Raw genomic sequence first — 16,973 nt, 5'->3', positions numbered from 1 at the left:
AATAAGTACAACCATCATGTGCCCATTGTTTTACGTTCTAATGTTTTCAGTCAACAATTTGTTGTTTTTCCCATCTGTGGCAAATTGTTAAAAAAATGGCCTCCAAAGAATCATGACTCTCTGTGTCCACCACTCCTTTGACACGTGATCTGATCTTGCTATTTCTTCCACCAAGAGGTATACTGCATTTTCCAACACTTGAATGTGAATTGATCATGTGGTCAGTTTTGACCAGCAATGTGGTAGCAGTGACGCTCTGGGACTTTAGAAAACCTTAAGAGATCTTGACCATCTCTTGACCAATAAGGCAATCTCTCTTTTTTAAATTAAAAGATATATATGTGCTGTGCTTTCAGGTCTGGGTTACAATGGAAATTAAATAAAAGAAGGTTTTATTATGTTTTCTTGGGTTAGCTCTCTGACTTTTCCATAGTTTTACTACGGGGTGGGGGAGTGAAAAATTATTTACTGCTAGATGAAGCAGAATCATTTATTTACACATATGCATTCTTTTTTCTCACATTATCATGCTCCATCACAAGTGACCAGACATAGTTCCCAGTGCTGTACAGCAGGATCCCCTTGCTTATCCATTCCAAAGGCAATAGTTGGCATCTATTAACAACAATCATTTTTTAAATATATTTTCCTATTCATTGTTTCAAGCAGGTCTTCAGGCTTTTTTGGTATCCTTTAGTCCAGAAAGATTGATTAAATAAGAGAGCCTTTCATTAAAAAAAAAAATCCGGAGTTCCCGTCTGGCGCAGTGGTTAACGAATCCGACTAGGAACCATGAGGTTGTGGGTTCGGTCCCTGCCCTTGCTCAGTGGGTTAACGATCCGGCGTTGCCGTGAGCTGTGGTGTAGGTTGCAGACGCGGCTCGGATCCTGCATCGCTGTGGCTCTGGCGTAGGCCGGTGGCTACAGCTCCGATTCAGCCCCTAGCCTGGGAACCTACATATGCCGCGGGAGCGGCCCAAGAAATGGCAACAACAACAACAACAACAACAAAATGACAAAGAAATAGCAAAAAGACAAAAAAAAAAATCCTAGCTTATTAAATGGATAATTCTGAGACTCATAGAGGGCTTTAGATCAGAGGAGAGATACCTCTAAGCCACAGGGGGAAAAACAGGTAGTTCGTATCCTGACAATATGAGAAATGATCATTTTTATTTACATATGATAATGAGTCTTTTCTATCACCAAGTTGGCTAGTTATTAGATCATTCGATCTTGTGATGTATTTAGAAATATCCCACCTGCAAATGCAACAGCCTCAATCAAGATGCATATGCCATGAATGTAGCAGACAGAGTGGCTTTCCTCATACATTCAGCGCAGATATAGCAGAACTAATGGCAAAGGGTTATTAACATTGAGATATATGTTTTTACAAGTAGTCGGTGACTAAAAAGACCCTCTTGAGATTTTAGTGTCTTATGAAACTTGGGAAATTTCATATAACCCTGGAAGAATCTCCCTACTCTCAATACCACCAAACCACCAAGACTAAAGTTCCTGTCAGCTCAGTGAAAGAAGGACTTAGAGTGACAATTAGTTTGATTTAAGGCACTAAAGAATTGGAAATTTATTGTACTTCTGAAAATGCAGAACCTGGTAGGTTTATTCTCTATTTAACCTACTTCCTAAGCCCTAAAATCTAGTTTTCTACACTCAGGATAAATAACTTTCACTTTATAAGTTCCTTCTTTCTATTCTTTTACTCAATTCTCCCTACCTGTATACTGAACAAATATCCAAAAAACAAAAATCACAGAAAATGCTGGTCTCCCACTATGAATTTAGTATTGAAAGATGAATTTCAAAGCTGTTCAGCCCTCATAATGTATTCAACTAAGGGATGTTAAAGAAAACAAAAACAGAAACAAAAACAAAAACAACAGGAGTTCCTGTCCTGGATCAGGGGAAACAAATCTGACTAGCATCCCTGAGGATGCAGTTTCTATCCCTGGCCAACTCAGTGGGTTAAGGATCTGGTGTTGCGGTGAGCTGTAGTATAGGTCACAGACATGGCTCGGATCTGGTGTGGCTGTGGCTGTGGCTGTGGCGTAGGCCAGCGGCTACAGCTCTGATTCAACCCCTAGCCTGGGAATCTCCATATGCCTCAGGTGGGGCCATAAAAAAAAGAAAGAGAAAGAAGAAAAGAAAAGAAAACCAAACCAAACCAAAAAAACAAACAGTTAACACCCCAGGGCAGCTCCATAAAAACCTATTTAATTAACAATGTAACTGAAATAGTTCTATATCCAACACTGTTATAATCTAAGCAGCTAAAGACTATAATTATTTTTCCCATAAAGAAGCTTTACTGATAAATACTGTCTTAGATTCTGATATTGATCTTCTCCAAAGAGAGATAAGAGAAAAGATCCAGGGTGACCAATGAATTTAAAACTAAACAAAGTCCCTTTTTTTCCTAGTTCACAGCTATAGAAAAAAAACATAAAATAGCAATATGTAGAAAGAATATAATAAAATATTTTAAAAATACAAAAAAAATTTAAATGAATTATATCATACCTAAGTTACTACTATTCCAATGGTGTCTACAATTTAAAATTACATATCTATATGTAATAGAGATACACATGCTGTATAATATTAAGGAACTTTGATAATATATGTAATATATATGATTTATACATAAAATACATAAATTGCTACTATTGATTGGTACATAAGGTAGATTAACACTGGTTTTATGAGTGGATAGAAAGCATTATTTATATATTTATTTATTTTTTTGAGGTTTATTTATTTTTAATTTTTTTATAATTTTTTTTATTTTCCCACTGTACAGCAAGGGGGTCAGGTTATCCTTACATGTATACATTACAATTACAGTTTTTCCCCCACCCTTTCTTCTGTTGCAACATGAGCATCTAGACAAAGTTCTCAATGCTATTCAGCAGGATCTCCTTGTAAATCTATTCTAAGTTGTGTCTGATAAGCCCAAGCTCCCGATCCCTCCCACTCCCTCCCCCTCCCATCAGGCAGCCACAAGTCTCTTCTCCCAAGTCCACGATTTTCTTTTCTGAGGAGATGTTCATTTGTGCTGGATATTAGATTCCAGTTATAAGTGATATCATATGGTATTTGTCTTTGTCTTTCTGGCTCATTTCACTCAGGATGAGATTCTCTAGTTCCATCCATGTTGCTGCAAATGGCATGATGTCATTCTTTTTTATGGCTGAGTAGTATTCCATTGTGTATATATACCACTTCTTCCGAATCCAATCATCTGTCGATGGACATTTGGATTGTTTCCATGTCCTGGCTATTGTGAATAGTGCTGCAATGAACATGCGGGTGCATGTGTCTCTTTTAAGTAGAGTTTTGTCCGGATAGATGCCCAAGAGTGGGATTGCGGGGTCATATGGAAGTTCTATGTATAGATTTCTAAGGTATCTCCAAACTGTTCTCCACAGTGGCTGTACCAGTTGACATTCCCACCAACAGTGCAGGAGGGTTCCCTTTTCTCCACAGCCCCTCCAGCACTTGTTATTTGTGGATATATTAATGATGGCCATTCTGACTGGTGTGAGGTGGTATCTCATGGTAGTTTTGATTTGCATTTCTCTTATAATCAGTGATGTTGAGCATTTTTTCATGTGTTTGTTGGCCATCTGTATATCTTCTTTGGAGAAATGTCTATTCAGGTCTTTTGCCCATTTTTCCATTGGTTGATTGGTTTTTTTGCTGTTGGGTTGGGTTGTATAAGTTGCTTTTATATTCTAGAGATTAAGCCCTTGTCAGTTGCATCATTTGAAACTGTTTTCTCCCATTCTGAAAGTTGTCTTTTTGTTTTCTTTTGAGTTTCCTTTGCTGTGCAAAAGCTTTTCAGTTTGATGCGGTCCCATGGGTTTTCTTTTTGCTCTAATTTCTATTGCTTTGGGAGACTGACCTGAGAAAATATTCATGATGTTGATGTCAGAGAGTGTTTTGCCTATGTTTCCTTCTAGGAGTTTGATGGTGTCCTGTCGTATATTTAAGTCTTTCAGCCATTTGGAGTTTATTTTTGTGCATGGTGTGAGGGTGTATTCTAATTTCATTGCTTTGCATACAGCTGTCCAGGTTTCCCAGCAATGCTTGCTGAATAGACTTTCTTTTTCCCATTTGATGTTCTTGCCTCCCTTGTCAAAGATTAATTGACCATAGGTGTCAGGGTTTATTTCCGGATTCTCTATTCTGTTCCATTGGTCTGTCTGTCTGTTTTGATACCAGTACCACACTGTTTTGATGACTGTGGCTTTGTAGTATTTCTTGAAGTCTGGGAGAGTTATGCCACCTGCTTGGTTTTTGTTTCTCAGGATTGCTTTGGCGATTCTGGGTCTTTTGTTGTTCCATATAAATGTTTGGATTGTTTGTTCTAGTTCTGTGAAAAATGTCATGGGTAATTTGATAGGGATTGCATTGAATCTGTAGATTGCTTTGGGTAGTATGTCCATTTTTACAATATTGATTTTCCCAATCCAGGAACATGGAATATCTTTACATTTCTTTACATTTTCTTTGATTTCTTTGATTAAGGTTTTATAATTCTCAGCATATAGGTCCTTTACCTCCTTGGTCAGGTGTATTCCGAGGTATTTGATTTTGTGAGGTGCAATTTTAAAAGGTATCGTATTTTTGTATTCCTTTTCTAATGTTTCATTGCTGGTGTACAGAAATGCAACTGACTTCTGCATGTTCATCTTATATCCTGCTACTTTGATGAATTTATTAATCAGTTCAAGGAGTTTTGGGGTTGAGTCCTTAGGGTTTTCTAGGTATAGTATCATGTCATCTGCATACAGTGACAGTTTGATCTCTTCTCTTCCTATATGGATGCCTTTTATTTCTTTGGTTTGTCTAATTGCTGTGGCTAGGACTTCCAAAACGATGTTGAAGAGCAGTGGTGAGAGTGGGCATCCCTGTCTTGTTCCAGATTTGAGTGAGAAGGCTTTCAGTTTTTCCCCATTGAGGATTATATTTGCTGTGGGTTTGTCATAAATGGCTTTGATTATATTCAGGAATGTTCCCTCTATACCCACTTTGGCGAGGGTCTTGATCATGAATGGATGTTGGACTTTGTCAAATGCTTTTTCTGCGTCTATTGAGATGATCATATGATTTTTGACTTTTTTTTGTTAATGTGGTATATGATGCTGATTGATTTGCGTATGTTGAACCATCCTTGTGAACCTGGGATGAACCCAACCTGGTCATGGTGTATAATTTTTTGATATGTTGTTGGATTCGGTTGGCTAAGATTTTGTTGAGAATTTTTGCATCTATATTCATCAATGATATTGGCCGCTAGTTTTCTTTTTTGGTGGTATCTGTGTCTGGTTTTGGGATTAGGGTGATGGTGGCCTCATAGAATGTCTTTGGGAGTATTCCTTCTTCTTCAACCTTTTGAAAGAGTTTAAGGAGGATGGGCACCAGTTCCTCTTTATATGTTTGATAGAATTCACCTGTGAAGCCATCTGGTCCTGGACTTTTATTTGTAGGGAGTGATTTTATGACCGCTTCAATTTCATTTCTAGTGATTGGTCTGTTCAGTTGGTCTGTTTCTGCTTGATTCAGTTTTGGAAGGCTGTAAGATTCTAGAAAATTGTCCATTTCTTCCAGATTGTCAAACTTGTTGCCGTATAGTTGTTCATAGTATTCTCTTACGGTTTTTTGTATTTCTGCTGTACCCGTTGTGATTTCTCCTTTTTCATTTATAATTTTGGTTATTTGGGTTCTTTCTCTCCTCTTTTTAGTGAGTCTGGCCAGGGGTTTGTCAATTTTGTTCACCTTTTCAAAGAACCAGCTCTTGGTTTTATTAATTTTCTCTATTGTTTTTTGAGTCTCTATTTTATTGATTTCTTCTTTGATCTTTATAATTTCCTTCCTTCTGCTGACTTTAGGACTTTTTTGTTCTTCTTTTTCTAATTCATTTAGGTGGAGGGTTAAGTTGTCAATTTGGGATCTTTCTTCTTTTTTGAGAAAGGCCTGGATTGCTATAAATTTCCCTCTGAGCACTGCTTTCGCAGCATCCCATAGATTTTGAGAGGTTGTGTCTTCATTATCATTTGTTTCAAGGTAGTTTTTAATTTCCTTCTTGATTTCTTCATTGACCCATTGGTTTTTTAGTGGTATGTTGTTTAGTCTCCATGTTGTAGGTTTTTTCTCTTTCCTTTTCCCATGGTTGGTTTCTAATTTCATGGCATTGTGGTCAGAGAAGATACTTGAGATAATTTCTATGCTCCTAAATTTATTGAGATTCGCTTTGTGTCCCAATATGTGGTCGATTCTTCAGAATGTTCCATGAGCATTTGAGAAGAATGTGTATTCTGATTTTTTTGGATGTAGTGTCCTGAAGATATCAATTAAGTCCAACTTTTCTATTGTTTCCTTTAGGATCTCTGTTGCTTTATTGGTTTTCTGTCTAGAGGATCTGTCCATTGATGTGAGGGGGGTATTAAGGTCTCCTACTATGATTGTATTCTCATCAATATCTCCCTTTATGTCTGTTAATATTTGTTGTATGTATCTGGGTGCTCCTATATTTGGGGCATATATGTTGACGATAGTAACATCCTCTCCTTGGATGGATCCCTTAATCATTAAGTAGTGTCCTTCTTTGTCTTTCTTTATGTCTTTTGTTTTAAAGTCTATATTGTCTGATATGAGCGTTGCGACTCCTGCTTTTCTGTCATGTCTATTGGCATGAAATATTTTTCCCCACCCTTTCACTTTCAATCTATATGTATCTTTTGTCCTAAGGTGAGTTTCTTGTAGGCAGCATATTGAAGGTTTTTGCCTTTTTATCCACTCAGCCACTCTGTGTCTTTTGATTGGGGCATTCAGTCCATTGACATTTAAGGTGATAATTGATAGATGATTATTTATTGCCATTTGAACCTCGTGTTCCAGTTGATTCTATGGTTCTCCATTCTTCCTTTCTTTCTGTTTTTTTGCTTTTTTTTTTTTTTGGTTGGATGGTCTCCTGTTATTATCTGCTTGAGTGTATTTTTTTTTTCATTTTTTGCAAATGCAATATTTGGTTTTGGCTTGTGGTTGCCCTGTTTTTTAAGTATGCTAACCCCTTCCCATAATTGTGTGTTTTAGCCTGATGGTCCTGTAAGTTCAAACACTTCATTACTATATTAAAATTAAGAAGAGAAACATACAAACAAACAAAAAGGCTTATTTTTTTCCTAATATTCCTTGCCCACATTTTATGGTTTTGATGACTCTTTTTTATTTTTTCTTTTTAATTTTATTTTGTTTGAAGCATGTTCATGATTAAATCTGTATGCTGGCTTATTTGAGTGACTGCTCTCTGATTGCGGTTTCCTCAGTCCTAGTTCTTCCTCTTCTTCTTTTTTTTTTTTTTTTTTCTTTTCCTTTTTCTTCCCTTTCCTTCCTTTCTTTTTGGTTTAGAGAAGCCCTTTCAATATTTCCTTTAACCTGGGTTTTGTGTTGCTGTATTCTTTAAGTTTTTGTTTGTTGGGAAAAATTTTTATTTCCCCTTCTGTTTTAAATGATATTCTTGCTGGATAGAGTATTCTAGGTTGCATATTTTTTCCTTTTAGCACTTTAAATATCTCTTGCCATTCCCTCCTGGCCTGTAGTGTTTCTGTAGAGAAATCAGCTGATATTCTTATGGGGGTTCCCTTGTAGGTAACATTCTGTTTTTCTCTTGCTGCCTTTAGGATCCTCTCTTTATCACTAACTTTTGCCATTTTTATTATGATGTGTCTTGGTGTGGGTCTATTTGGGTTCAGTTTGTTTGGGGCCCTCTGTGCTTCTTGTATCTTGAATCCAGTATCCTTTAGATTTGGGAAGTTTCCATTGATAATTTCTTCAAATATATTTTCCATTCCCTTATCTTTTTCTACTCCTTCTGGAATTCCTATTATGCGTAGATTGGCCTGCTTTATATTATCCCATAGGTCTCTTATATTGCTTTCCAGTTTTTTGATTCGGTTTTCTGTCTGTTGACCAGATTGAGTGATTTCCATTATTCTATCTTCCATATCACTGATTCATTCTTCTGCATTATTCATTCTGGTTTTTACTGCCCTTAGTTCCGTTTGCATCTCTGCAAATGAATGTTCTAGTTTTTCTTGGCTCCTCCTTATATTTTCTAGTTCCTTTCTGAGGGTATCTGCATTACTGTTCATATCTTCTCTTAATTCCTTCAGTATTTTCACTATTTCTCTTTTGATCTCCAGGTCTGGCAGACTGCAGAGATCTGTTTCATTGTTGACTGTTTTAGGTGAGTTCTCCTGTTGGTTTGACTGGGGGTGGTTTCTCAGCTTCTTCACCTTGCTTGTTGTTTTCTTTCTCCTGAGGGAGTTGTACTCTCCGTTATTGGGCAGTGTTTGCCTTGTCACTGCCGTGGAATATTTCCTGAGGGCTGGCGTTGTTGGTCAATCTTTTTTGAGGCAGTGTGGCTTTTCTGGAGTGTTGATGGGGCTAACAGTGTTTCTTTGAATAAAAGGAGGACTTCCTGAGAGCAGACAGGACTGGGAGGTCCACACCACGATGGTAGCAGATTTCACTTGGTCATGCAGAGCTTGCTCTGGTGTTTTTAGGCTGTGGGGTTCTTGCAGGGGGTTGGCGGTGTTGGGCAGCTGTTCCTCAGGAGTGCAGCACCCCCCTCGGGGCTTGAGCAGCTATCTGGGTCACTGAGAACCTAAGAGGCTCTTCCCTAGGGCAGCCCAACTCAGAAGGACGGCCTGAGAATGTAGGCAGATCTTTTCACAGTCTGGCCAAGCTTGTTGCAGCTTTTCTGGGCTGCAGGGGCTCTTCCAGGGGGCTGGTGGTACTGAGCAGCTAATCCACAGGATTGGGGCACCCCCTGGGGACTTGGATGGGCAGCAGGGCCACTGGAAACCCAAGAGACTCCTCCCCAGGGCAGCCCGACTCAGAAAGACCATCTGAGATCTTTTCCCAACTCAGCCAGGCTTGTTGCAGCTTTTCTGGGCTGCAGGGGGTCCTGCCTGGAGCTGGCAGTCCTATGCAGCTGATCCACTAGGTCTCGGCACCCCCTGGGGGCTTGGGCGGGTAGCAGGGCTGTTGGAAACCCAAGAGGCTCCTCCCTGGGGCAACCTGACTCAGAAAAACCATCCGAGAATTAGGCAGATCTATTCATGGCCTGGCTAAGCTTGTTCTAGCTTTTCTGGGCTGCAGGCCTTTTCTTGGGGGCTGGTGGTGTTTGGTGCTGCTCTGCGGAAGTGTAGCCCCTCCAAAGGGCAAGCAGGCCTGTGCAGGGACAGCCCCTGCGGTGGTAGGCTTCAGGCAATTGTTGAGGCCATCAGCCCCAGGTTCGGCGAGAGCGTAGAGGGGGGTGGGGGTGGGGGATGCACTGGGAAGCACAGCTTTCAGCTAGCTAGTGGGCTTGTAAACTTGCTGTGGTGTGGGGGGTATTCTATGGGGACCCACCCCTTCTTCTCTCCCCTCCCCAGCATGGGCGCAGACCAGGCTCTTCTCCCAGGTTCCCTCTGATGTGGCTTTCCCCTTCCCCACTCCTGGAGTATTGCTCCCTTCCTCTGTGACAGCTTTGTTTTCTAGTCTCCCAGGCAGTCTCTGCCCGGTCAAATGGTTTCTAGACCTCCCAAGCAGTTTCCGCTCCGCCCCGCCCCCCCAGCCCGTTCTCGGGGTCTAACCTCTGGAGCCGAGGTCTCGGTGCCCAGCCCCAATCCAGGTGTCCCCCGGCCCTTTCTCGGGGACTAACCTCTGGAGCCGAGGATTTGGTGCCCAGCCCCCACCCAGGCGTCTCAATTTTTGGTGACTGTGCCCGTAGTACAGATGGTCCATTCAGTTCTTGATCAGCTTTTCCATACTCCATCTTACTGCTACACTCTTCTCTGCATCTGGAGATTCCTCCGGTTCGTTTGATCTTTCCCCCGTGTAGGTGACTTTCCAGGGTGCGGGATCCCTTTCTCCTCCGCAGTTCCCTTTCAGGAGTGCCCATCCCGCTTGGATTCACCTTCTCTCACTCTCCTCTTTTCTCCCGTTCTGCCCAGTAATGTCACGAACTTCTTGCCATTATTGGAGTTTAGGTTCCTCTGCCAGTGATTGGTTGCTGTTCTGTGCGAGTCATTTATTCTGTAGATGTGCTTTTTTTGTTGTGTTTGTGGGAGAGGGCGAGCGTGTCCCCCTACTCCTCCGCCATCTTGTCCTCTTCCCTTTTTATTTATTTTTAACATTTGGGTTTCTTCTTTAATGGTTTGCCTGTTCCTAGCCCTTATTATTATTGTTTTGCTTTAATTAGATTACTTTCTTTGTCTTATCATACAGTGGGTAATCTTAGTATTTCTGAAAATTGAGTGGCTAGACTTTTCACATTTTATGAAATTATTTTAAACTGTTTAAATTTTAAACTATTTAAATTTCAATGTAGTCAAAGTTATTAATTTTTTTGGAGCTTACACATTCATGTTTGTTTAATAAACTCATTTTACTTAGAGTCCTAAATATAGGCTACCACTCTTACTTGTAGAAGTGCTACAAGTTGCTCTTTATGTTTCAGTATTTACTCATCTGAGATTTGAGAATTTTTTCTATATGAGATGATATAGAAATATAGAATTATGTTGTTTTATATGGATTACTAATTTTTCTAGCATCATTTATAATACTTCATTATTTTACTTTTGCTGAAATGCCATTTATCAATATCTGCATTCTGTGTCATTAACAGAATCTAATCAATCACTTGTTTAATTCTGCAGTTATAACCACACAATCTGAAATACTAAAGCTTATTGTCTGGTTTGGCTAATTCTTAAAACATTTGGTTTAGATATTTTCATGTTGTCATCTAATTTTTGATCCCATTTTCCCCAGCCCACTTGGATCTAACCTCAGACAGAAAAATTAAGTTGTAAAAAAAAAAAAAAAAAAAAAATGAGGGAGTTCCCGTCATGGCACCATGGTTAACGAATTCGACTAGGAACCATGAGGTTGCGGTTGGATCCCTGGCCTTGCTCAGTGGGTTAACAATCCGGCGTTGCCATGAGCTGCGCTGTAGGTTGCAGACACGGCTGGGATCCCGCGTTGCTGTGGCTCTGGCGTAGGCCTGCAGCTGTAGCTCTGATTCGACCCCTAGCCTGGGAACCTCCATATGCCGCAGGAGTGGCCCTCAAAAGGCAAAAGACAAAAAAAAAAAAGAGGACTAAAGTATTTATGCATTCTAATCTGGACTACCACAACATTTTTGAATCCTGCATACTCTGGTAGATTGAAATGAAATTAAACAGCAAATGTTTAAAACTCACTGTAGTCTCCAAATCACATATTGTAGTATGTAATGCATTTTAGTTTCATTTCCCCCCTGCCCTGCCCTTCTTCACCTTATTTGACTATAAAGAGTCCTGTTGATATAACTTCAAAAGATTACCTTGTTAGATGTAGAATTTGGATTTCACCTACTCTGAACTCGCTATTTAAAGCATCCAATGCTACCAAACTGTTTTCTAAGGTTTTTTGGTTTGGTTGTATTTTGTTTGTTTGTTTTGTTTTGTTTTAGTACATTTTCTTTTCTTTTGCATTTTAAAATAGCCAGAGATTTCTCAGGAACATCAGGGTTCCAGCAATTGTTTAGATAAGAGTAGAGGAGACAGGTAACCATTATACTCTTAAGTACTTCTAAAGTGCAATTTATCTTGACTCCACTCATGGCACATGAACAATCTTTGAAAATATTACAAATATTTGCTATTTATTTTGTATCATGTATGAATTCTAGGCGTGGACCGACTACATGGTTCACACTTAAACTTCAGTACGAGGGAAGCTAAATTTGAACTGTTATTTATAGATAATCTTCCTCCATTATCAATTAAGATAAAATGAATATGAATTGTAAGGGCAAGATATCAATTACAAATCTGAATTCCATTATAACTTTTATTTATGGTGAAGTTAACTGAAAAAGGAATTTTTTTTTTGCCTCGATGGAAGAAATTACAAAACCCAATTCCTGTCTTCTAAACTTTTGCTTAACATTTTCCTTTAGTAAATACTAATTTCAGCAAACAACCTTCATTCTAAACAAGTGAAAATGTTCTTACCTCGCTCATTTTCTGTGGTTTCTTGATTTCTTTCACTGGTTTGCTGCACTCCATCACCCATAGTAGGTAACTGGATGTCTTGTGGCCTTTGGTCCAACATCTCTCTTCAAAGTTTTAACTTTTAATATAAAAAATGTCGTTTTTACAGCACAGCTCCAAACTAGAGTGATGCAGCTTAAAGCAAAACACACTTTTAAGCAGTGTTCTCAAAACGAAAGTAATCATGTAATCATGCCGTGTGCCTCCTGCGAAATAAATGCTAAACAAAACAATTGCTGGAAATGACGGAAGTTCCAGCAAGCATCGAAACAGTCATACGGCCTTCCTTCCTCAAAAGAAGATCTTCCCCTGAACAATAAAGCAAAAAAAATTTCAAGTGGCTATTTTTTAAATTCTACCAACATTGATACAAAACTATTTTCCTTCCAGAGCCATAGGAGATAAGAATACTAATTAATTAAAAGGCATGCCTTAGGACATTATGGTTTAATCATCATGTGTTAAGAAATTACCATCTCAAGAGTGATGAAATTAAAGCAAAGAAATCTATGCTTTAAAGTGGCAACTGAAACCACAATAAGAAGTATTTCCTTTGTCAAACGTCAACATCATGTGTGACAGTCCCTGCACAGACACACACACACACACACACACACACACACACGAAAAACAAAGGAGAAAAAGGAAAAGAAAATTAAAAAGTACTCAGAATGTTATCATCAATATCCAAGATGATAATGCCATTATGCTAGTGGTATCAGGACACTCTTTCTTTTTCAAATCTGTCATCATCAGAATTTTCAAATGATTTAAAAATAAACTCAAAATGGCTTAAAGACTTAAGACAGGACACCATAAACCTCGTAGAAGAGAACATAGGCAAAACATTCTCTGACATCAACCACACAAATGTTTTCTTAGGTCTGTCTCCCAAGCAACAGAAATAAAAGCAAAAATAAACCAGTGGGACCTAATCAAATTGATAAGCTTTTGCACAGCAAGGGAAACCATACAAAAAAACCAAAAAACAACAAAAAAAAAAAACAAAAAGACAACCTATGGAATGGGAGAAAATAGTTTCAAATGATGCAACTGATAAGGGCTTAATCTCTAAAATATACAGACAACTTATACATTTCAATAGCAAAAAAAAAAAAAACCAACAAACCAACTGAAAAATGGGCAAAAGACCTGAATAGACATTTCTCCAAAGAAGATATACAGATGGCCAACAAGCACATGAAAAAATACTCAACATCACTGATTATTAGAGAAATGCAAATCAAAACTACTATGATACCAAATCACACCTGTCAGAATGGCCATCATTAATAAATTCACAAATAACAAATGCTGGAGAGGGTATGTGGAAAAAAGAACCCTCCTACACTGTTGGTGGGAATGTAAATTGGTACAACCGCTATGGGAAAACAGTATGGAGGTACCTCAGAAAAGTAAATATAGAACTAACATAGGACCCAACAATCCCACTTTTGGGCATAAACCCGGACAAAACTTTCATTGAAAAATATACATGCACCTGTATGTTCATTGCAGCACTATTCACAGCAGCCAAGACATGGAAACAACCTAAATGTCCACTGATAGAGGAATGGATTAAGAAGATGTGGTATATATACACAATGGAATACGACCCAGCCATAAAAAGAACAAAATAATGCTATTTGCAGCAACATAGATGGAACTAGAGACTCTCATACTAAGTGAAGTAAGTCAGAAAGAGAAAGACAAATACCATATGATATCACATATCTGAATCTAATATATGGCACAAATGAAACTTTCCACAAAAAGGAAACTCATGGACTTGGAGAACAGACTTGTGGTTGCCAAAGGGGAGGGAGTGGGATGGAATGGGAGTCTGGGGTTAGTTAATTGATGCAAACTATTTCACTTGGAGTGTTTAAGCAGTGAGAACACAGGGAACTATACCCAGCCACTTGTGATGGAATATGATGGAGGATAATGTGAGAAAAAGAATATATATATATATATATATATATATATATATATGACATGTGACTGGATCAGTTTGCAGTACAGTAGAAATTGACAGAACATTGTAAATCAACTACAATGAAAAAATAAAAATCATAAAATAAAAAATCACACATTCACCTCCATCACTTTTGCTCTTTTAACATGTTTTTCAGTTTTGTGGTCCTGCAGTTAAATTTGTCCAAATAGGAGGATAGAATATACAAAATTCTGTTAGCTTGTATAAATATGAATATTTAAACAACAGGATGTGTGAGCCTCAATTTGTTTTCCGGCCTCAGGCTCTGTAAATCTTACAGGAAGTCACATACAATCAGATGTATTTGGCATACGGAATTCCCTGGCCGGGGATCAGATATGAGTCATAGTTGCAACCTATGCTGCAGCTCCACCCACTGTGGTGGGCCAGATAACAAACCTGCGTCCCAGCTGTCCAGAGACACCACCAATCCCATTACACCACAGCACGAACTCCTTTTGTCCGTTTTCCATTTAGTTATTGGCTTACTACTGAGTTGTAAGAGTTCTTTATGTATTTTGGATATGAATTCCCTCATCCTACGTATGTTTTAAATGTTGATTCCCAGCCTTCTTCTAGGAAGAAGAATTAAAACAGATTTAAAAGACTGAAAATAATAAATGAATTATCTGGTAACCCAGTATAAGTAGCATGGGTGGGGGGCGATAGGCCAGGTTGGCACTGATTGGGAAAGCCAAGGAGTAAGAGTGTGTGTTGCAATTTTAATAGGGTATTCAGAGTAGGCATCACCTAGAAGAGGGGATTAGAGGAAACTTGGAGGAGAGGGAGAGAGCCATGGTAGATTTATGGGAGTTTATCATCTTAAAAGAACTGCTGAAGATCCTAAAGCTGGAATATACCTGGCACACTCTAAAAAGAAGTCATTTGTGTCTGAAGGAGGGAAAATTGTGGGAGCTGAGGTCAGATAAGCACCAAGTTAATTTTGATTTTTCCATTCTAAGGTCTTGGTTAACATGCTAAGTGAAACGGGGAACTGGTGAACTACCTTAACCAGAACAGTGTTTTCATCTGACCCACGGTCTAAAGGTTCACTGGGTGCTGTCAATTGGTAGCCTCCTGAAAATTGTGCATAGCCCTGTCCATTACAATCCTGACATTCCCTCCCTAACCCTTGTTTGCTATTCTCCTCTCTCCCTCCTTATCTATAAAATTCTCATCGAACACTGTGCTTCTTTTCAGTGTGATCTTGATCTCAGTATGAACTGATTTCAATCCCGTCATTAGGAGATGCAAGGTGGCACTCTTGAGATGTGAGTCACCATTGCAGAGACTCCTAGTGAAAATACACAAGGGCCATTTCACATCCTTCTTTTGCCGATGGTGCTTATCTTTTTGTAGCATAGTCATCCGAAAAATTTAGAAATGTTTTTCTTTTTGCACAGCATGTAAATCATACTTTAACGAAGCATGTCTTCAACCTGCTAACACATTTTACACACTATGAAATCCTAGCCCTTGTGCAGAAGAAAGAATAATGTTGAGAAAATTTGCTTCTGGTGATGCTGTACATGGTTTCTATTTTTTTCTATGCTATTTTCCATATTGTTTGAATCTTTACAATGGGCATGAGACACACCTGTGTTGAAAATGTAGTTCTCTTTGTCTAGATACTCATGTTGCAACAGAACAAAGGGTGGGGGAAAAAATGTAATTGTAATGTATACATGTAAGGATAACCTGACCCCTGCTGTACAGTGGGAAAATAAAAAAATTATAAAAAAATACAATAAAAAAAGAAAGAAAATAACAAAGTCCTATATAGCATAGAGAACTATATCCAATATCCTGTAATAAAGCATAATGGAAAAGGAAGTGAAAAAGAAAAAAAAATGTAGTTCTATCATTTAATACAGCCTTAGGTAAATAATCAAAGTTTTCATTTGTCCATTTATTTAAGAAAAATTGCTATGAAATCTTCATCTTTGAGGGGTTGAAAACACTTGGCATAGTTAAGTGTATAAACCAATACTTAGAAGAGGATTACTCATTGTGTTTGTAAATGTAAACATAACGGAAAAAAATATTAACTATTAAAAAGTTAACAGATTTGTAATGAAAACTAGATGTTGATCCTCTCCCTTTCTCTCTCAGATATATGTTGACATACTATCTGGAATCAAAATCCCATAGCTCTGTGAAAGACCAGATTTCTTCAACTCATCCAGGCTTCTTTCCTCATGTTCTGCTCCATCTCCAAATACTCCTGCTCTGCTCACCATGACTCATCCTGCAAAGCCTGACTCCTTCACTGGTGTCAGGAGCAATGGCAACCACAAACCCATTTGATGTAAATAATTCTTATGTTTAGTAACTTGAACAAAATTGTAGGGAATCATGGACAGTTGTACTTGGCTTGGTGCGAATTTATCTCCATGGGGTTTGGTCCATGAGAGGGATGCAAACTAAAACCTCAATTCATCCCAATTTATTTCGGAAAGCCTATGGGCTGTCTTTCCAAACTCTAAATGCATTATATACCATGCAAGGCTGAGAGAAACACTCAATGCTCACCTCATGCCATGCTTCATCTCTTTTGTCTCCTTTAGGCAGATGTAATTAAATTCCAGATAAGTAGAGGCATCCTTCACTCTCTTCCCTTTACCCTCTGAAGTATGCAGATTAATCAGTTATGACCAAGGCCACCATCACCCCTACAGGCTTACATGCACCAACTTGCGGGTCTAGCCACACTGTGGAAAAGCTCAGTTTAGTCTCCTGGCTTCTTAGAAAAGTAATGAATGAAGATAAATATCATTTTAAAATTTCATCAGTGAACTTAAAAGCATATGTTTGATGGGAAGGAAAATATATCTATATGAATTTATAATAGACAAAAGA

The 16,973-nt window shown here is 38.5% G+C and overlaps 1 protein-coding gene across 3 annotated transcripts in view; it reads right to left on the bottom strand.

The window, feature by feature from the left end:
* Positions 1-12,393, bottom strand: part of CLEC2B (C-type lectin domain family 2 member B) — a 28,728-nt gene extending 16,335 nt beyond the window's left edge. For 2 of the 3 annotated variants that reach the window (XM_085024709.1, XM_085024710.1), the window contains exon 1: positions 12,077-12,307. In XM_085024709.1, coding sequence (XP_084880835.1) covers positions 12,077-12,176 — 100 coding nt within the window. In that variant the 5' untranslated portion in view covers positions 12,177-12,307. 3 annotated transcript variants of the gene reach the window in all.
* Positions 12,394-16,973: the final 4,580 nt, after the last annotated feature.

Source organism: Sus scrofa, chromosome 5 (assembly GCF_054392235.1).
Source record: "Sus scrofa isolate SSC_HxYL_T2T_F1_AM1 chromosome 5, Sscrofa_HxYL_maternal_Yorkshire_Landrace_v2.0, whole genome shotgun sequence".
Lineage (NCBI taxonomy): Eukaryota > Metazoa > Chordata > Mammalia > Artiodactyla > Suidae > Sus > Sus scrofa.
This window is presented reverse-complemented; position numbering and strand designations above follow the sequence as displayed.